The sequence below is a fragment of the Haliaeetus leucocephalus genome, unplaced genomic scaffold, assembly GCF_000737465.1.
Source record: "Haliaeetus leucocephalus isolate CR32 unplaced genomic scaffold, Haliaeetus_leucocephalus-4.0 Scaffold751, whole genome shotgun sequence".
Lineage (NCBI taxonomy): Eukaryota > Metazoa > Chordata > Aves > Accipitriformes > Accipitridae > Haliaeetus > Haliaeetus leucocephalus.
Genome location: NW_010973187.1, coordinates 16,068,459 through 16,087,828, shown reverse-complemented (window position 1 = coordinate 16,087,828; position 19,370 = coordinate 16,068,459). Strand labels below are relative to the sequence as shown.

General features: G+C 48.0%; 1 protein-coding gene across 1 annotated transcript in view; it reads left to right on the top strand.

The window, feature by feature from the left end:
- The window catches only part of LOC104840214 (transmembrane protein 110-like), a 36,905-nt gene extending 19,057 nt beyond the window's left edge, over positions 1-17,848 (top strand). The window contains exons 5-8 of the mRNA XM_010581011.1: positions 7,598-7,710; positions 8,805-8,888; positions 9,974-10,090; positions 17,735-17,848. Of these exons, the coding sequence (XP_010579313.1) occupies positions 7,598-7,710; positions 8,805-8,888; positions 9,974-10,090; positions 17,735-17,848 (428 nt within the window). The remainder of the gene's footprint in view (positions 1-7,597; positions 7,711-8,804; positions 8,889-9,973; positions 10,091-17,734) is intronic.
- The last annotated feature ends 1,522 nt before the right edge of the window (positions 17,849-19,370 follow it).

Sequence of the window (19,370 nt, the reverse complement as noted above, 5' to 3'; positions counted from 1 at the left end):
GCAGTTACCCGTCGTTCTGGGCTCCAGCAGTCCCTTCTGCTCTGCCGTCGGTATGCCCGTCTCCACGGCCCTGGGTGGTTCTCCCTGTATGACTGTAGTAGCTGCATTAATGAGGAAGGAAAGAAAAGGGAAGTGAAAGCACCTAAATCTATGCTGCTATTTTAAGCATGCAGCTGTCCAGGACTATTTAGAAAAATCAATTGCTTTTGTATTTCCAAAAACCAGGAGACGGCTGTTCTGAGATCGGCTTCTCTTGTGCCTGAGCTCTTAGCCAAAGGCTGCCACAGCCAGGAATGACCTGGGTTTTAGCTAGCGGAGAAGTCAAAGGCTCCCATATGCTTATGTTCCTCCATCTTTGCCCAACAGCTCTTGATTACTCTTTGGGCTGCTTCTAAGCACAGGAAACTGCATTTTAAAAGGCTGCTGTCTCTTCTGAAGATGCTTGGCTCCTGAGATCAAAGGTTGGAGAAGTTTATTCTTCATCTTGGTTCAAGTAGGCTTTGGAGAGTGATGGTTGCCTTACACAGACTCAAAGCTAACAAACTCCACAAATGCTCTGTGCTCCGTTGCTCTAGCAGGGTAGCAGCAGGCTGTGTCTATAGGCCCTTTCCCTGTAGGGAACTTCTGCAAGGAGGAGAAAAAAGCAGAGTTTAAGCTGCAAAGGACTTGGGAGGTGGATAGCCAGGGTCTTGGAGGTGCTGGTGGGCCTATACGGACTGAGCAGGGGAGATGCTGGCTGGAGTCAGAGTGTGCAAATGAAGCCTAGTTCAGCTTTGTGCCCCACCTCCAAACTTCTCCGGCCCTCTTCTCCCTCCCTCATTCCCATGGGAATAAGCAGGTCCCTAGAGGGACCCTCTGGATGGCTGCAGTGTCCTGGCATTTTAGTTGTGTCTAATAACTCTAAAGCGTTCCTTTAGAGATACTGGAGTATTTCTTTTAAGTAAGCATATGCTATGAATTTGTATTAAGAGATGGTTTCTGCAATGTGCAAGTAACATGCTCTAGAAAAGCGTTAAGATACAAGGGGGAGAAAAAGAGGGTGTTCGTGCTTGAAAATGCCTCTTTGGATGCCCATCTGGATGCTGACTTGTGTATGACCATGGTCGTGGTCGCTGACCAGTCTAAGCTTGATGCTTTGTGCTCATTCACTGTCTGGAAATGGAAAAGCATGTTGCTCGGAGGCCTTTAAAGTCTGTTTCATGGCCTGTTGAACTCTGCTGGTCAGATTTAGTTATAGGAGAATGTGCTCTGTGCCAGCTGCTGAGTTTAACTGAGGACCTGTGTAGGCTGCTTTTGGCCCTGTTGTGGTGGCGTACAAAATTTCCATAACAAATATTCCCACGTCCTGAAGCAGCCAAGGGAGCTGGCTCCTAATGCTTGAGGAAATACTGCTGAAAATAGCTCTAACCTGAGGGGCTGTCCTGTCCTTAGCATGCTTGGCCTTTCCAACCCTAGGACCAGGGGAGGAAAAGTAAGGAGGGGACTGAGGGTCGAGTGTGTGGTCAGGTCCTTTGCTCTCAGCAGGGCTGCAAACCGTTGAACCTCCTGGCTCTGGAGGATGGCAGCAGCGTTTACCCCGCTGCACTAGCAGTATCTCTGGGGACCGAAGACCCAGAGCAGTGGTGTGACGCTGCAAACTGGGGACTGATTCCAGCTGTATATACTCGCTTTTAGTTCAGGTGCAGGACATGCCAGAGAGGGTCTGGGATGTCCACTGGACCCACCTGGCTGCATTAGGTCCCAGTCTCTGAAAACCTGTTCTTGCCCTCCGGGTGAGCGCTTCTCTGCAATTCAGATGCTTTGCTGCTATTTCTTATCCTCCTCTATACTTGGCACTGATAATTAGATCCCTTGGTTTTGGAGGTGCCATTTGAGTATCTTTTAAGAGGTTTTTATTGACTTTTTCTATCCTCACCATGTCACCCAGTACAATTTTCAGTGCCTTCAAATATTTGCTTTTCCTCAGCCCCCCTGAACCCTCTGCTTTAGCTATGGTTAAGCTTTTTCCTACCTGCTCAGTTCACACACAGTCCCCAAAAGACTGTAAATAAAGCTGGCAGTAACATGTGGGCTATGCTGACAGCTTGGTACATTAGACAGCCTGGATTAAAACTAATCCTGTTGTGTGGTAACAACTCAAATACCTCAAGCAGTGCCACTTTTGCTCTGCGAGCAGTCAGGCTCCCACGCACAAGCGGAATATGTGAGACGTGGTTTGTGTGAGCTGCTGCAGGCACCGGTGGCCCTAGGTCTGCACCAGGGAAGTTTTGCTGATGGTGGGGAGCACCAGCAACACTGCGGGAGGAGACCAGTCTTAATGCAGCGTGTGCATCCTTCGGGTTGAAGGAGGATATTTATTTCTATCCGGGTGGGAGATGGCTATAGAAAGGTTTGAGCAAAGGGTGTTCATTAAGCGAAAAGGAGACGTTGGTGGTAGAATCGATGTGTAGAGCTGAGATGTCCTGGGTTACCTTCCAACTAGAACTGGGGACAAGAAACTGGAAGTGTTTGAAGGGAGCAGGATACATGTTTTCCTAACAGGTGTGATGTGGAGGCTGCAAAGATCCTTTGGACCAGTTCCCTACTCTCCTATAAGGAAAGGGAAGCTCTGAACACAGCAAAGAGGAGGGCATCTTTTTTTTTTTTTTTTTTTTTTTTTACTTTAGCCTCCAGGTAGCAGATTAGTATTTTGCTGGCTGGCAATCTTGTGTGACAGAAACAGTCCTGTAGGCCCTCACCTAGATTTATGGAATGGAAACACTTCATGTAAGAAGAATCCTCTCCCATCCATGGAGCAGGGCACCTCTGGACAGCACTTGATCCATTAAAGACATTAAGTTGCATCTGAGGATGCCTCTGACCATCTTGCTGTAGGATGCCAGCACCTCGGTGGGGTGTGTGGTTAGCTGGGATCAGCTCAAGTTTTCCATCCTTGCTTCCTGTGGAAGGAGGAGATGTGTCCGATCTGTCTTATGGGCTTGTCCAGGGACCACACCAAAGCTCCCTCTTCCCCGATGAGATGCTAATAGATGGTGATTTGTATGTTACTGGTATTAGTCAGAGTTAGATGAATTAGTGGTGAGTTAGACTTGGATAATGGCCACTCTGAGGTGGATCAAGGATCCTCGGATGACTTCAGACCTGCTGATGTAAGGAGCAGCCAGCTGAGCTCCTTGGTGAAGGGGAAATGAGCCACCGTCTGTAGCTGAAGTCATCCTTGCAGCCCTGTGGGCCATGCTGCTGTTTCATTTTCATCTTTGTCCTGAGTTATTTTGGCACAGAGCAGCCTCCTGTCCTTGGGAGACCAAGATGTAGTAAGAAGTAACTGTGGAGACACCCTCTGATCTTCCTGTCAGGGGATAGAAATTAAGTCCTGCCTAACTCTCTGCTCCAGGATGGACTCCTGTACAGAAACATCTCATCTCATAGTCTGAAAACAAAGCTCAGAATGGAAAAGGAGGAGGAAGAGGTTGCAAACCAGTAGCAGTCCTGAGCTGTTTAAGGTGATAGAGCAGATGGCCAAATCTGGCCCCAGCATAGGTCTGTGGGTCTTTTTCCATACCCTTCCACTGTCTACCCTGGACACATAAGAAATGCTGATGTCCCTCTTAACTGTGGAGGAGATTCACAGCATCTTCTGTAGGCGGTGCAGAAAAGACCAGAGTGAGAAACAGGAATATTTGAAGCTCCATGCTGTGATGGAGGCACCTTTGACAAGGTGGGATGTGGTGGGTAGTAAGGGGTGCAGGTCTGTCCTGCTTAGTAGTACAGACTTGCTGTACCACTTGCACATGCCCTGTACACTTAGCAAGTGAAGCTGGCCTAACTGGGGCAGACCTCTGGTCTCAGAGAAGTGGGGTTTCCTAGGTAGGATCTTGCAGTTGCACAGCAAAAACTGTTCTCTAGCAAAGGGAGAAAAGGTTTTCCAAAGGCTGTCAAACCTCAAGAAAACTCAAGAGCAATTTGATGGGTTTCTTGCAAACTGGAAGTGAAAGGAAAATTTTTTGGGCGAAGAGCTGTTAACCTTGGAGACATGGGCAAGTCCATGCTGAGGGTGGGTTAAGAAGCAGGTTGTCTTCTCCAGTCTCTGTGTATCAGCCTGGTTAGCCAAAACCTGGCTAGGGCTGTCTAGTGCACAGTATGCAAAACTAAGAACCATAGCCTGCTGTTTGTGATGATGAATGGTAGAGATCTCCCATCCCCAAAAGGGCATGAGGGGCCAGGTACTTGGGAGAGATGTCAAACTTGCTGCTGCTTTGTGGGCAAGCAAAGATGACAGAGGGGAGTGTTCTGCAAGTGCCGTCGTGACTGCAGCTCAGAAGAGCCGACTTGCAAAGGGTGCTGTGGCTGTTAGTCCTGTCTCCCCATGGGGGACAGAACACAGCTGACAACACAGAGCAAAAGGGAAAGAGTTCAAATGCAGGAAGGACACAATGGATATGTTTGTTTTCCTGGTTTTTTTTGTACTCGCAGCTCGGATGGGTGATGGTAACACGGGGGTTTGTAGGTCTTGGGGTATGGGGCAAAGACCCCCACTCTACCTCACCTGTGCCAAAGACAGCTAGGCACACGAGGCTGCCGGGAGAGGCTGTCCACACTTTGGGAGGATCAAAGCCTCTCCGACCCTGGCCTTTAACTGCCAGCTGCCTGTAACACTGTTCCCGTCTCCTCTGCAGACCACCCATTAAGCCGTTGCCCGCCAGGGAGCGGAGACGTGTGCTTTCTGAAATCCTCCGCGGGCTCCGCTGCTTGCGCTTGCACGTAACCTTCCTGGCTCCCTCTTCCTTCCCTCCCTCTGTGCGGTTGCCTGCTGGCCTGGCGCGCTCTCCTCGCCGTCATCCCAGCTCAGCAGCTTCTCTGCACCTCGGGCTTCTCAGTCCTTCCCTCTCCCTTCCTTTCCTTCCTTCTCCAGCACAGCTTGAGCAATGGAAAAGGTGGGATGCGAGGTGATCGTTCTGAGGTCTCCGGCATGGAGACGCCGTACGCTTCTACTTCTTAGCCGTAGCTTTGCAACGAGGCAAATGTTTTGGTATGTTGCTAACAAATGACAGAATAAGGACAAATACACATGCAAACCTGGGAAGCAGATCCCCCTGGAGCTGGGCTTGGTTGGATACCAACTCTTACTAAATCCTGCTATGCACTGCTGGTCTCTGTGGCCAGAGGTTTACACAGTGGTTTGGATAAATGTGCTTTTTGCAAACTATGGGTGGTGTCTTCCCCTGCCACGTCTCAGCTGTATTGTGCTGAGAAAAGTGGGGCAGAGCTCCCAGTCCGCTGCCATCTGACAGCACGTCGAGCATTGGCATCTCGCGGTGGGTTGGGTTCTCTTGCACAGATGCAATTCCAAATTTTGGCCTGATTATGCTGGAAACAAGTGTTGCTGGGGGTTATCTTTATATTCAAGTGGTAAAAGGAAATGCTGCAGCTTTCCTAAGCCAGATACTGTAGCTCAGTTTTGCAGACCTGAGATACTCTGATGAGCCTGGGAAGATGATAACCAGCTGTCAGGGTGCTTACAGAGGGCTGAAGCAAGCACATGTAATAGATATGGTACCATTAGCATTGTTAACAATGCAAATATGCTTTTACTTATTACTTGGTAAGTACCCCATTGGAAGCATTCATATTTAATTAGCATTGATTCTTTTTGAGTCAATTGCTCTAAAACCTGGAGCAATGGAGCCCCTGTCTCTTGCTCAGACAGCAAGTATCACGTAACCAGCCGTTTACTTCATCAGCAAAAAAAAAAAATTAATTCTGTTTAGGACTGAAAGCTTATGCTTCTTGTATTGAAAATGGTGACCAGAAATTTTCAGACTGTTGCTGGTGACTGGGTGGATAAGGCTTGGCAGGAGGCAAATTGCAGATGATGTCTTTAATGACTGATTTTTTTTTTTTACTTTTTTTTAATAGGGGAGTGTGCAGGATACTCACTGGTCCTTGTATAGAGGAGGGTCAGTCCAGTCTCGGGGATTGCTATTGGGACTAGCTTTAATTCAGGAAGGATTATCAGTCTGCCATTCTGGTCAAAATGGCCAGGATTTTGTGAGCTACTCCTAAGAGGCTCCTATCCACTGGAAAGGTGGGGGAAAAGTGGAGGGGATCCAGCTCTGCAGACTTTTCTAGGTTTGCCAAGTGAAAAGAAATTAAATCTCTGGTACCTTGATAAGAGGGTACCAGACAAGGGGCAAACAAAACAACTGATGCCCCAAAGCAATGCATGCTTGTAAGGAACGGTTTGAGTAGGATGCTGAGGTTTCTGAGCTTTGAAGCTTTCTCTAAGGATGATTTTAGTGGTCTGTGCTTTGAGGAGAGGGGATACTTGCACCCTTTTACAAGCAGGGCTTCCTCCCCTCAAACCCCTGTATCCAGCCAGCTCAAAGTAGCTTAACACCATGGGGTGGATACTGGTAATGGCCATTGGTGGCTGAAGGAGAGGGGCAAAAATGCATCTCCAAGGCCCTGTGCATCCTTTCCCCCAAGTGGAGGAGAACATATTTGTTATCTAAACCAAGATTCATAAAAGTTGATCCAGTCTCCTTAGAGTTACCAGGAATGGCTTTTCCATTAGGCACTCAAGATACAGCTAAGCTGTGGCCCTCGAGAGCTCAGGAGTGGCTGTGAGTGCTGGGGTTGCTGGATAAACAGGGAATTTCAGGTTTTCAGGCAGAGCCAGAGCTGTGTCTCTCCCCTTTTACAGAAGCTGCCTGTCTGCTTTGTGGGATGCTTGTAGGACTTGCTCCAGCAAAGCAGTTGATCCAGAAAGGACAGGCGATGGGGCAAGGGGATGCAAGGCAAGATTTTTGGTGGTGGTTTTCTCCTCTTGGTGTATTTCAGAGGTAAGGAATGGAGAACAAGGCAGGAGGAAGATGAATACAGATATTGTTAGCATCTGGGAGGTAGGTAGGGCTTTTTAAGTCACGTCTGAAATTCCTTTGTTACTTGCTTGCCCTTCAAATTAACCAGAGGTCTGGTTAATTGCCATCTTCATTTCAGAATCTGCCCTAAAAGGAGTAGAAAAAGAGAACTGGCTTCTAGAACAAAAGGCTGGTGGCAACTTATAAGGGAGAGCTCTCTTGCTTATAGGCAAGTTTAATTCAAAAGCACAACTGCAGTATGAAAGGCAAATAGCTGCCCTGATAACAGGGATTCTCCACAAATGGAAGTGGGGTGCATGTTTGCCTTTCTGTGCTTATTTTTCTACATCAGTTTGCAAAAATGCATTGTGAGCTACAAGTAGCAAGGGATGCAAGTCTGCTAAAATTTCTCTAATGCAAGTCAGATTTACTTTTTTAATTAGAAAGATTTGAGCTTAGATCTTGGTATGTTTTGATGTTCAGTGGAGTAATGTCTTATAGACCCATCAAGGACCCCAAATCTCTCTACCCCAGGCATGTGCTCCTACAACTCTAGATAGAAAATCTTTCCACTAATTTTAAGTTTGGTATTGAGTTATTTGTATTGCTGCAAAACTTGCAATATCAAAACGCTTCCCTGTCCCTCTAATCAGCTCGGGTATCAAGCATGAGGCAACTTTTCTGCAAGGCTGTCTCCTCCTGTCCTCTGTGTCAGATTTAATAAGCTGTTTTCCCAGGTGACCCTCCACAAGCTGCTGCCTGGATTGGCCAGTGTATCCTCTACTTGCTGATAATGGTTTTTGAGAAGACTGTGATTAGCCTTGTCCTGCTTATCCCTGGTTGGACAAAGGTAAGCTTCTGAGCTGTATTTTTCTAGCCACAGCTCTTGTGGCTTGTTTCTTGTCAGCTTTGCCTTATTAGTGGTCCCCATCATCATAGGTCTTTAATCTTTATGACTTGTTGACATCTCTCTGTAATTATTAGCTATTACTTAAGTTTGGGGAAATATGACTTTCATAACAGTTTGGCTTTTGGTACATTCTGTTGCTAGTCAAAAGCTAGTGGAATAAGATGCTGCTTTAATTTTCTTTTCCATTCTTGGAAGGATAAAATGAGCTGGGCTGGCAACTGAGCTACTTCAGTTCTGCCAGAGGATTTCATCAAGTCAGTTCATGTTGGTGTTTTGTTATCCCATGCCTAAACTAAGGGGATTTTTATAGGTTAATTGCGGATGAGCTATCTCAGTAGTATGCTGTCCTTCCCTCCCGCAACTGTTTCTGTATGGTAGCTCATGCAATGGTAACTGTGTTGATCATGAGTTTCTCTTTTAAAAAAATAAAAATAATAATCCTGCGGCAGTTGTAGCCACGTACCTGGTGGCAGGTAGGTGTGATGGGTATAAAAACCAATTCTGGGTGTTGATGGGTAACTCCAGTATTGAGTGCATTTACATGTAGTGCCTAGTACCTCCCAGGCTGATGTGACTTGACTGAAGTTATTTACAGCAATCTGGGAGCACTTATCTGTTCCCGTTAAGGGCTTGTCCTTCTAACCCGGTAGCCTACAGTGCTGACTTGGACGTGAACATGTTCAGCAGCACGCACTGCTAGATCCAGAGATGCTGTTGGATTCCTCTCCATGCTTATCACGCATGGCTGGTGTCCTTACTTCGCAGCTAGGCTCCAAGGAGCCAAGAAAAGTCCCACCAGTTGTCACGGCTAGTTAAAATGAAAGACTAGCAGTACTTATTTCTTGATCTGTACAAAATCCTGTGTTTGGCAGCTGGGCTAAAGGAATAGCCCATGTAATCTAAGAGCTGGGCTAAAGCAAAGGCTGCAGAGCCCTAGCTAGGAGACTGCTGGTGTAAGAAGGCAACCAGTTTGCAGCAAAGATCTCACAACAGAGCTGTTCATATAATGCTTCTGAATGCTTTCCCCTCTGCAGCTTCAGCAGATCCTCCTGGGTTACATCCCAAACCCCCAGCTGGAGCTCGTCCTGGTCATGCTTGTTGTGCCTTTTATAGTCAATGTAAGTGGTGCCTCTGCAAGCACTGGGTGGGGTGGTCTGGAAATTACAGTCCCCCCCAATGGGGAGCGTGTGCAGGAACTGGCTTCGGTCAGCCTTGAGTAATTGAAGTGATTGGGACAGGGTGGAGGGGAGTGGGAACAAATATATTTGTTGTCATGAATACACAAATATGTTACTACTGCCTTGCCATGGTCTCCGTTCCTAATTCCCGTTCCCTTGTCCAACCTGCTGGGTGGCTGACTTTGAAGAAAGCTGGGGATCATTAGCTGAGGGTTGTGTCTTGGCAGCAAGCTACAGGTGTGGGAATGACCCAAAGCCCTTTAAGTTCCTATAGGATGGCTTGTCAGTGGTGACTTTCGGCAACCTGCCAATCTAGCCGTTTGGCTAGTCTTCAAATTGCATCACAGAGAGGCAAGGTGTTCAGGTTACCCAGATCTTTGAAAAACTAGTTTGGTAAAACCTCTTGAAAGCTCAGCTTTTTCCTGGTTTCCCTGATTCTGGGTAATCCTTGACCTGCTGCTTACTTTCTGTGAAGATGGGAAGTGAGAACAAGGTGTCAATATTCAGATCCCCCCTGGACAAGGAGCGAGTTGAACTCTTTTCAGTTTATACCATGAGCACCGCAACGGATGCGGCATTGGCAAAGTTGGGTTTATCCGCCTATGCTACCAGGCTCTTTCCCCACTCCAGATTGCATTTCGTTGTTTGAAAGCAAACTCTGGTTCTTGAAGAACTGACCAGTGACCGATACAGAGCGAGCAGGTTGACCCGGGATGGAGCTTGGCTCAGTGGATATTTCCACATGGAAACTTGGCCTATTGTGGTCTTTTCCACACCCCCACCCCATCCCCTTCTTCACTGGGTCAACAACTATGGAATCAATAAGATTTATGTGAGAAGGGATCTCAGGAATTTGATTCGTCCAACCCCCATGGACACACTTGATGCAGGGTTAATTTAGATATCGAATTAGGTTGATCAAGGCTGGACATCTGCAGAAACCAAGAGGAGAAGAAATAGCTGTGATTGAATGACTTTGCATTTTGGTCTCTGCAACCTATTCATGCAACTTCTTTCTCCCCAAGGCCATTATGTTCTGGGTTGTGGACAGCTTGATCATGAGGAAATATAAGCAGAAGGACACCCTGGACATCAATGGATCCACAGAAACTCCTCGAGCTAGGAGGACTGAGGAATCTCAGGTAAGACCAAGGATGTCCCGTGTTTGAGACCAAACTGCAAGCTTATGGCATGGTCTGTGTGCTTCACCACCATCATGCAACATATCATCACATTGCCTAGACCTAGGGTGATGCTTTATGCATGTGATTGATGATCCTTCTAAGTCAAACTGACTTTCCATGCTTGTAGCTGAGATCAACAGAAGGATGTCTTCTGGGATGATCCGTCCCTGTCTAACAAAGAGCAATATTACAGCCTACAAAGTGTCGCTGAAATGTTGCCCTAAATGATGACAGTATCTTGTGAGGGATGGGCTAGCTTTTGCACTAACCTGCGTGGGCTTGTTGGAGCAGTAGGCTGAAGCTGGAGGGGTACCTCTGCACCATCTCTTCCAACTTTCCCATTTTTAATTGTAATTAATCTTGGCTTAGAAGAGCTTGCTTTCCTTACTGTAATTAGTAGCATCCTTCTTAGAGGACAAGGGCTAGCTGGGAATCCTATTTTTGTCAGCATTTGGCATTTTTTTAGCCAGATACTGGTCTGTTAGCTGTAGGAAGCTGTATTTTGTGTAGTCTGAGCTTGACACTCAAAAGTTATGGGGGGGAGGAAGCGCTCCAGTCCCAGCAGACTTTGTTCTTGTTAATGACATGTGATTTGCTGAGCAGTTGGTATCTTTGCTTCTCATCGCCTTTTGGGCAGAGACCACAGCCTGAGTTTCTGGGTTGAATTCCCTTCCTTCCCCTGGCACCCAGACCCTCTTTCAAAGTGCTCTGTGTATGGCGGCTGATATCCCGCAGTTCACTGGCGAGACTTGCTGAGATAAGATAGCTTCTGGCGGTTGCAGGCTGGCTCCTGGACTAGCTTCTGCTAAGGAATTTAGGATGAATGGAAATAGCTCTTGCTTTCCAAGAGCTCTTTTAAAAGAGTAACAGCTCTTTTGCTGATGGGTGAGATGGCCAACTACTGGTGACATTGCAATGCACACGGAGGTAATAGTATTTAATGGTGTGCTTGGCGGTCTGCACAGCAGCGGTGGCTTCCACAGCTCAAGGGTGCAGTGGGGAAGCAGTCGCAGCTCGTGGGGATGCGGTGTTGGAGGCATCCTCCCTCTGGCAGGGTGGGCAGGCAGATGTGAGCAGCTGTTGAGACAAGTGAGTCACTGCTCCTGGCCTGCCCTCCAGATAAACAGTTGTAGCTTGGCAAGGTCACTAGAAACATATGAACAGTGTGCCCCAGGGAGTTTCCTGACTGGTGCGTTTGGTTGGGGCATCCTTGAGAAATCTCTTATTGTTTTGGAGAGAGGAGGGAAGAGAGGCCTGAGCTGGGCAGTACCAGTATGTCTTGATAGTTGTGCATTGAAACTAAGAACTCATACCTAGGATGTGAAGGTGGATTAATTCTGGGCACGAACATCTCCCTGGTTATGGCACAGTCACGGTTTCTTAGTGGTGATTGATGTTCGGGAGTGAAACCTCCTTGAAAGAGCTAGGTTGGAGGTTTGCTTCAAATGAAAAAGCGGTGGTAAAGATCTGCCTTACTGACTGGATATGCTGGTGTGTTCCTGAAGGTTTAAGATTGGTTAAAATTACACCAGCTCAGAAACAAGGGTAAGGAGGTAGCATCTCTAGTTGAGATGCCAGTCTCCTTTCCAGCTTTTCAAACCTAAATTTGGAGCATCTAGTCTTATAGATGGCTTGCTGCTGTGGGTACACAGATGGTATCACAGTTAATGGTTTTCCATGGAAATGGAGCTGATCCTCTGCCTTGCTCCGCTGAAGGTGGGGCAAGTTTTTTGTGGCCTCTAGCTCAGTTTCGGATAATCTGCAGGGAAGATATCTATTAATCTCTAGAAGCTAGGAAAGGCTCTTCTGGTAGTTCAACTAGATGGGTTGCTTCAAGCAGTGGAAACTGGACTCCTACCATCTGACTCCTGTTGTCAAAGGCTTCTTCCATCTTCCAAGTACTTGAATCTCTCAGACAAATTTTTGCTAAGACCATCAATGTGCAGGTCGTCTTTCCATCTTGAAACCCTCTGATCCATCACTGCAGTGGAGCTACCAGGGGGACTGGTTTGTACCTGGAACAGTCTACAGGCACTGCCTCCTTTCTGCTCAGGCATGTTCCTGTGCCTCTGGCCCAGCAAATAGTTTGGGCAGAGAAGGCAGGTAATGAAGAAATACAGAAGTGGGTGACCTGCTTTTCCAACTCTGTTTTTTTGGCACTGGGCCTTGAGGTATAGACATAGGCTCCTGCTTCATGTGTCAACTTTTTTAGGCTATGAATTAAAGATTATGTTGGCTGGCTGGGCCCTAGAGCTGGATTGGTTGGAATTTAGGCTCAAAAACAGAAAATGAGGGTTTGCTGGGCTTGTTGCTGCTAATAATCTGTTCGAGTTGGGGAATTTCTTCCCTCCCAGCTGCCCCACAGAAAGGGAAAGAGGGAGGCTGAGAAGCATCCCTGTACAGGGCAGAGCTGGCTGAGGCTAATGTGTCCTGCGGTTTATCAGGGTTCATCAGGGCTGTCTGGCAGCAGGCGCCAACAGCTCCCCATCATGCTGCCTTCTTGAATTTCAACACTCTGCCTATCTTGCCAATAGCGAGTGTCATTATTTTCACTCGAACTAGCAGTTTGTGTTTGGAAAAGGAAGGGCAGAGAGGAAGGAGAATGGAAAGGGTGGGCTGGATTTAACCTGTGAAAAACCCACACTCAGTATTTCCTATAGGGATAGCAGGAAAACTCAGCTTTGTCCTTGGCTCGGTAGACTAGCTGGGTAGCAAGATGAAACCCAGCAATCCTGCCACTGATGTCACTTACTGAGTCTGCAGCATAGACCAAAGGCTCTTCTGGTGAGCCACAGATGTGACAATGGGCTTTTGCTTATAACGGAGCAAATGCTGAACATTTTTACACTGAAACCCTGAAAGGGACAAACTCATGGCTGGAAGAATTTCACCATTCCTTCCAAGTCAGTCTTAAAGCTTTCTGTTGTTTCAGACTTGTGCCTTGCCTTGGTAAATCCTCACAGTAGTCTTTTTTTTTTTTTTTAACTCCCCCCCTCTCTCATGGGATGGAAAGAGATCTCCCGAGAGTACCAGTCTGAATCCAGTGCTGTTCAGGCTGGGGAAATGCGTTCATCTGCGTGGCCCTTATTTCTCCTTTGCATGTGTCCTGCCCTTGACCTGACTGTCTTTTCCCTTGCCCTTGCAAGTGCCAATAAACTTTAGATCTTATCAGTGATTTCTTTGTTTCCTCTGCTCAGGAAAACAAGTCAGTTTTAATAATGTTTTATTTGATCTTTTTTGAACTTGTTTTTGGTTTTTTTCCCAAGGGAGGTGAGTGAGTTTCTGCTTCTTTTCTGAAGGCTCACATTTTCAGAGACGAGCCTTAAAGCAAAATTTGGTCTAATAATGGTTGTCACAAGTACCACTGTTAGGGTGAAGCTAGAGGCTAGTTTAAGGTTGGGAGAAAAGCTAATATACTACATAGGGACATGCCTTTGGCCAGCATGGAGCTCAGCACCTATCCCAATTCCCTTTATAGGAGCTGTGACTTTTGGCAAATCCCTAGGCTGAAGATACTGATGAATGCCAATACCTATGCTGCTTGCTTTTAAGTATTGAAGAATACTCCAAGAGCGAGTTTGATTTGCTGGTTGCTTAACAGAGCTGACTTTTAAATAGCTCAAGGTGAACTAAGGTGCTTGGTCCTTATGGGAATGTTAAATGAAGGTGGGCATTGAGGTGCCGCTGGAAGGAGATTCTCCCACCTGTCAGCCCTTGTGTTGGGTTTGCATGGCAAGGTTTTGTTAGCGGGGGGGGCTACAGGGGTGGCTTCTTTGTGAAGCTGCTAGAAGCTTCCCCCATGTCAGACAGAGCCAATGCCAGCCGGCTCTAAGACGGACCTGCTGCTGGCCAAGGCCGAGCCCATCAGTGACGGTGGTAGTGCCTCTGGGAGAACAGATTTAAGAAGGGGAAAAGTTGCTGTGGAACAGAAACTGCAGCTGGAGAGAGGAGTGAGAATACGTGAGAGAAACAGCCCTGCAGACCCCCAGGTCAGTGCAGAAGGAGGAGGAGATGCTCCAGGTGCCGGAGCAGAGATTCCCCTACAGCCCGTGAGGAAGACCACAGTGAGGCAGGCTGTCCCCCTGCAGCCCAGGGAGGTCCGTGGTGGAGCAGATCTCCACCTGCAGCCTGGGGAGGACCCCACGCCAGAGCAGGGGGATGCCCGAATGAGGCTGTGACCCTGTGGGAAGCCCACACTGGAGCAGGTTTGGTGGCAGGACTTGTGACCCCGTGGGGGACCCACACTGGAGCAGTCTGTGCCTGAAGAACTGCAGCCCAGGGAAGGGACCCACGCTGGAGCAGTTCATGGAGGACTGTCTCCCGTGGGAGGGACCCACACTGGGGCAGGGGAAGAGTGAGGAGTCCTGCCCCTGAGGAGGAAGGAGCGGCAGAGACAACGTGTGATGAACTGACCCCAACACCCATTCCCTGTCCCCCTGTGTCACTGAGGGGAGGAGGGAGAGAGAACTGGGAGTGAAGCTGAGCCCAGGAAGAAGGAAGGGGTGGGGGGAAGGTGTTTTAAGATTTGGTTTTATTTTCTTATTACCCTACTCTGATATAATTGGTAATGAATTAAGCCAATTTCCCCAAGTCGAGTCTGTTTTGCCCGTGACAGTAATTGGCAAGTGATCTCTCCCTATCCTTTTCTTAACCCATGAACCTTTTGTTATATTTTATCTCCCCTGTCCACCTGAGGAGGAGAGTAACAGAGTGGCTTTGGTGGGCACCTGGTGTCCAGCCAGAGCCAAACCCACCACAGCCCTACTGTCTCATGGGAACTCATCTAAGCTCAGGTGCAGGAGGACAGTGGGATGGTTCCTACCTCTACACCAGGCTGGTGGAGCTTTAGGCAAACGGGTTTCCATGGCTAGCAGGGAAATGTCCCCAGAGCTTCTTTGTTTTACAACCTGTGTCATAGTTTTCATCTGTCTGTGCAGTCTCTTTCTCCGCCACTGAGATGGCTTGGTTATCTGAAGGGTCTGCTCGGATGAAGTACCAAATCAGTAGGCAGCCTTTTCTCCCAGGCAGGAGGGAGAGCACATGGCAGCCCTGTTTCGGTAGCGTGACCCATGTTTCACAAGCTGCTGGCCTCCTGGTGCGGGGAGGAATGCATGAAGTATTTGAGGACTGCTGAGTGAGACAGTAGCACATTGTCCCAGGACTGGGAAACCATGGTCCGTTCCCAGCTGTGCCACTGACCTGCTGTGATCCTGACCTGGCTGTATCTGCAGAGTAGAAGCGCCTTGTCCGAGTTGTGCTGAAAACTCCCAGACTGGAGTTTGGCTTGAAAACCATATCTGAGGGTATGTCCCATGACTGTCATAACGATGAGGTGCTGTCTTGTGATGAAACTCCCTGGGGAACTGCGGAAAAGTTGGCTCGAGCAGTTTTGTACGAGCTGTACGGTGGGCAGGTAGCAGCCTGAATGGGTCTGGATGCGCCACGCTTAGTGCCTGCTCTGTCATCCACGCTTGGCTGCGAGGGGATTTGAGTTTGCAGCTGAAACCCACTGAAATTACCAGTTCATTAGGCCCCAAGACTAGCCTGTTGTAGCCTGTCAGAGTTCGGTGAGTTTATAATGCTGCGTGTGACTTAACTACCCACCCATTTTTTCAGGTTCAACAGCATCATGATATTAGTATGATAAACAGAGGAAATCTTCACTTGTAAGAGGTGGAAACTTTCCAGTGTGTCCTGAACCAAAAAAAAAATTCTTTGAGACCAACGGGGGGGATGGCAAAAGAGCTTAATCTGATCTACTGCTATCCTTTGAGTGCCTGATATGCTGCTGTGAAGATAACAACATGATATGGAGGGGCTGGAGCGTGCGTGAGGGTGGGGAGGAAATCTTCCCCTGGGGCTCTTCTGCTCCTTTGAAGTCATTGACTCATTGCAGTTTGTTTTTCCTGTTTAGTCGTTTTGTTGCTGTGGTGACTGGCCCCGTGGTGCTGCCTAAGTGCTAACAAGTGGAGGGCATGTTAATTCACAACCGTGCCTGGAAATAGCCACGGATAAGACTAATTCCCCCCTGCTCCTGGTTTTGCCCTAGGGAATACTGGGCTCTGGGACTGGTTGAGCTGTTGGGGACACTGCACGTGAATGCTGAAAGCCCCCGCGCCATCCCCTGACTTGTGCTTTGGAGCTGGAAGGCTGCTGTGGGTCAGGCACAGGGAGGAGGCTTCACAGTGCGTTGGTTCGGTCTTGGAGAAAAGTGGGGTCAGATGGGGCTGAGGCTTGGGTCTAAGGCGAGGTCTAAGCTGCCTTGCTGGAGGAAGCGAAGTTTGTGGGGGTGGTTGTGGTACCTGCCCCTTGTCCCTGCACCAGCCGTGAACTAATGATGCTATTTGGGTTCTGTGATGGGTGAGTGGAGGGGGGGGAAGGGTCTGCTGGCATTGCTCAGCTAGGGAAGTATCACTGGAGGTCCTTGATGGTGCTGTTAGGCTTGTGCCCCTCTAGAGTTGGGTGCTGAGGTGCCAAGGACCTGGCCAGTGTTGATGTTGGAACTGGCGTTGACGAGAAATCCCATGACTTGACTGAGCTCCCAAGTACTGCTGGGCATGATACAAGCTGTAGCGCAAGGTTTGACTGCACTTCAGCTGTGCTTAGAGCTAGCTACTGTCAGGGCTAACGAGGGTAGGGATTCTCTTGCCCAAAGCTGTTTTTGAGGTAAAAAGAAGGGGTGGGATGGGGTTGAGCAAACAATCTGCCAAGCTGTGAATATTACCCATGCATCCAGCCTGCTGGCTGGCATTGGGTTTCAGCTCTTCTGCAGTCAGTGCAGCCATAGCCCAAGTAAAATTCAGCCTTTTTCCTCTTCCAGATGATGTGGCTGGAGGATGCCCCACACGTGGCTCTGTCTGCATCGTGCAAACGCTCCAGGCCGGTGGCAGCCAGTTAGCTCAAAAGAGCCTGTTGGTAGCTTCAAGTCTGAAGTTAGCTACTGAAAAGCGTAGGTGTTCCTGGAGGCAATGGGCAGCCTTTTGACCATGCAGTGAAGCTGTGGGCTTTCTTACCTGGAGAGGTACCGGTGAGAGGTGTCAGTGCTCAATTTTGGCTCCCGCAATTCAGATGGAGCCAGGAGCTGCTGTGCCAGGTAGAAATAAGGTGCTACCAGGCTAGGACACCACTCCTGATCTTGCTGGCTATGGCTGAAGCTAAGTCTGTAGCTCTGCTTGCTCTCCTGGCTGAGCTCTGGAGATAGCAAGTAGCTGGGGGCCTGGGAAAAGGTCTGCATTTGGTACAGCTGTTTGCAAAATATGTGGCCTAGTTTTTGTACATCTCCGCTGAGGCTGCAGCCTGGCCTGAACATGCATGTCTATGTGTGAGTCCTGTCCCATGGTGAACAGAGCTTTTAGCTGCCTGTTCTCATCTCAGGGAGTGGGGGGGGACAAATGACACCAGATCATCATGGTGTCTGCGCCCAAATCTGTCTGGCTGTTGTTGGAGAGATGGTCAAGGTGACCTTACGACCTTTCCCATCTGCCAGAGAGGATTAGATCCTTGCAGCAGACCCCTCCAGGGGTGCTTGACCCTTTCAGCAAGCAGTATCGGGAAGAGCTGAGAACTTCCACTCCATCAGCATCTGTCTGTTCTCCTTTCTAGGTGTTACTCTCTCCAGACATGGATTTTGATCAGTCTGAAAGTGACCAGGATATTTCAGGACTCCAGGGAACAAACCAGAAGATGAAGCAGCCCAGCTATCAAGTGGTGATCTGACAACACAGAGACAAGGGAGGTAGAGGAGGGGAAGCAGCACTGTGATCCTTGAGCTGACTGAGGAAGGGCAGGGTGGGGAATGCTAGTTGATCCCTATGAATCTGCAGAGATCCTTTTGCCTGCCTCATCTAGACCTATCCTTCTGCAGTTGTCTCTTTGGGATGGTATCTGTGCAGGCTTGAGGCTGTCTGACCCTAACCTGTATGTATGCAGGCACATTGCAGTTAGGGGCATGGGTATATACTTCCCTTGGCTGGCCAGCTGGGTGTAACTTTGTCAGGGTTAGAGACTGAAATAAAAAAATTGTCTGCTTTTCTTTTTTTATAGAAAAGAGGGAAAAAAAAAATCTATCTTGTACTACCTGAACTGTGACACTTTTATATGCACAACACTCAAAAGTATTGGTTTGTAATATGTATTTAAATGTCTTGAATTGGGAAGATTGTCTCAGTGGATCTGATGCTTTTTACTTTTTATAAGGAATGCAATAAATATTTGACCTAAAACTGCTGCATAAATGAAATGCCTTCATATGCTTAATGCTTTGCAAAATCCTAATGCTGTAAAAGGGAGGAAGGGGATCTGTTGAAATTTTTCCTGACCAGTTCCTTACAGGGCAGGTTGTCTTTCTGTAGCAGGGGTCTCCTAGTAAACCCACAGAAGAAGAGCTGAGCCATGGTGTTCAGTTTCTGTAGATGGGTTGTATGAGCCACTTCAGTGCAAAGACCTGATGCTGCAGCATCAGCTGGTGCCGGACTCCAGCCTGGAACAGACTCAGAGATCCATCCCAGTTGTGACCTTACAAGTGAGTGTTTGTGGGGAACTAGAAGTTGACTACTTGTCTTTTACCTAGTTTAAAAATAAACATATCAAATCTCTGCAGCACCTGATTCAAAAACTAGACCTGAAGAGTCAGCTGAAGCCCCACTAACCAGCCATGATCTTATGGGTGTAAGGGAATGGCCTCAGGTAGGACTGCTGCGGGAGTCCCAGATCCTGGCACCTTTTGCTCCAAGTGTGAGGTGCAGGGCTTTGCCTTTGGTCTCTTGTTAATATACCCTGGTCATCTATAAACAAACAGAAAAGCAAAACACTTCACAGCTCTCTTGGGGAGAGAGAGCACAGAGCAGCTGCATAATAAACTCCCAGGCTGGATGCAGATACACAGCTGCGATCAGACCTGGATCCTGATCCAGGATCCACTGAACTGAACCGATAGATCCAGTTGAGCCATAGACAGACTTTGCTTATTGCAAGACAGTCCCCAGAAGTGTTGGGCAAGAACTATCTTTTATTTTTCTTCCCTCCCTTGTATTTTCCCAAGAAAACACTACTTATTAAGGAGCAGAAAATAAAGGATTTTCATCTTCTAATTTAGACAGATTTAGACTTTTAAAAGCTGAGCTGAGAGGGGGGTGAAGTTTTTTGGTTTTTTGGGTTTTTTGTGGTTTTTTGTGTTTTGGTTCCCCCCCCCCCCCCAACTTCAAAGTAGTTTAGAAGCATTAGATGCAAATCAAAGTCT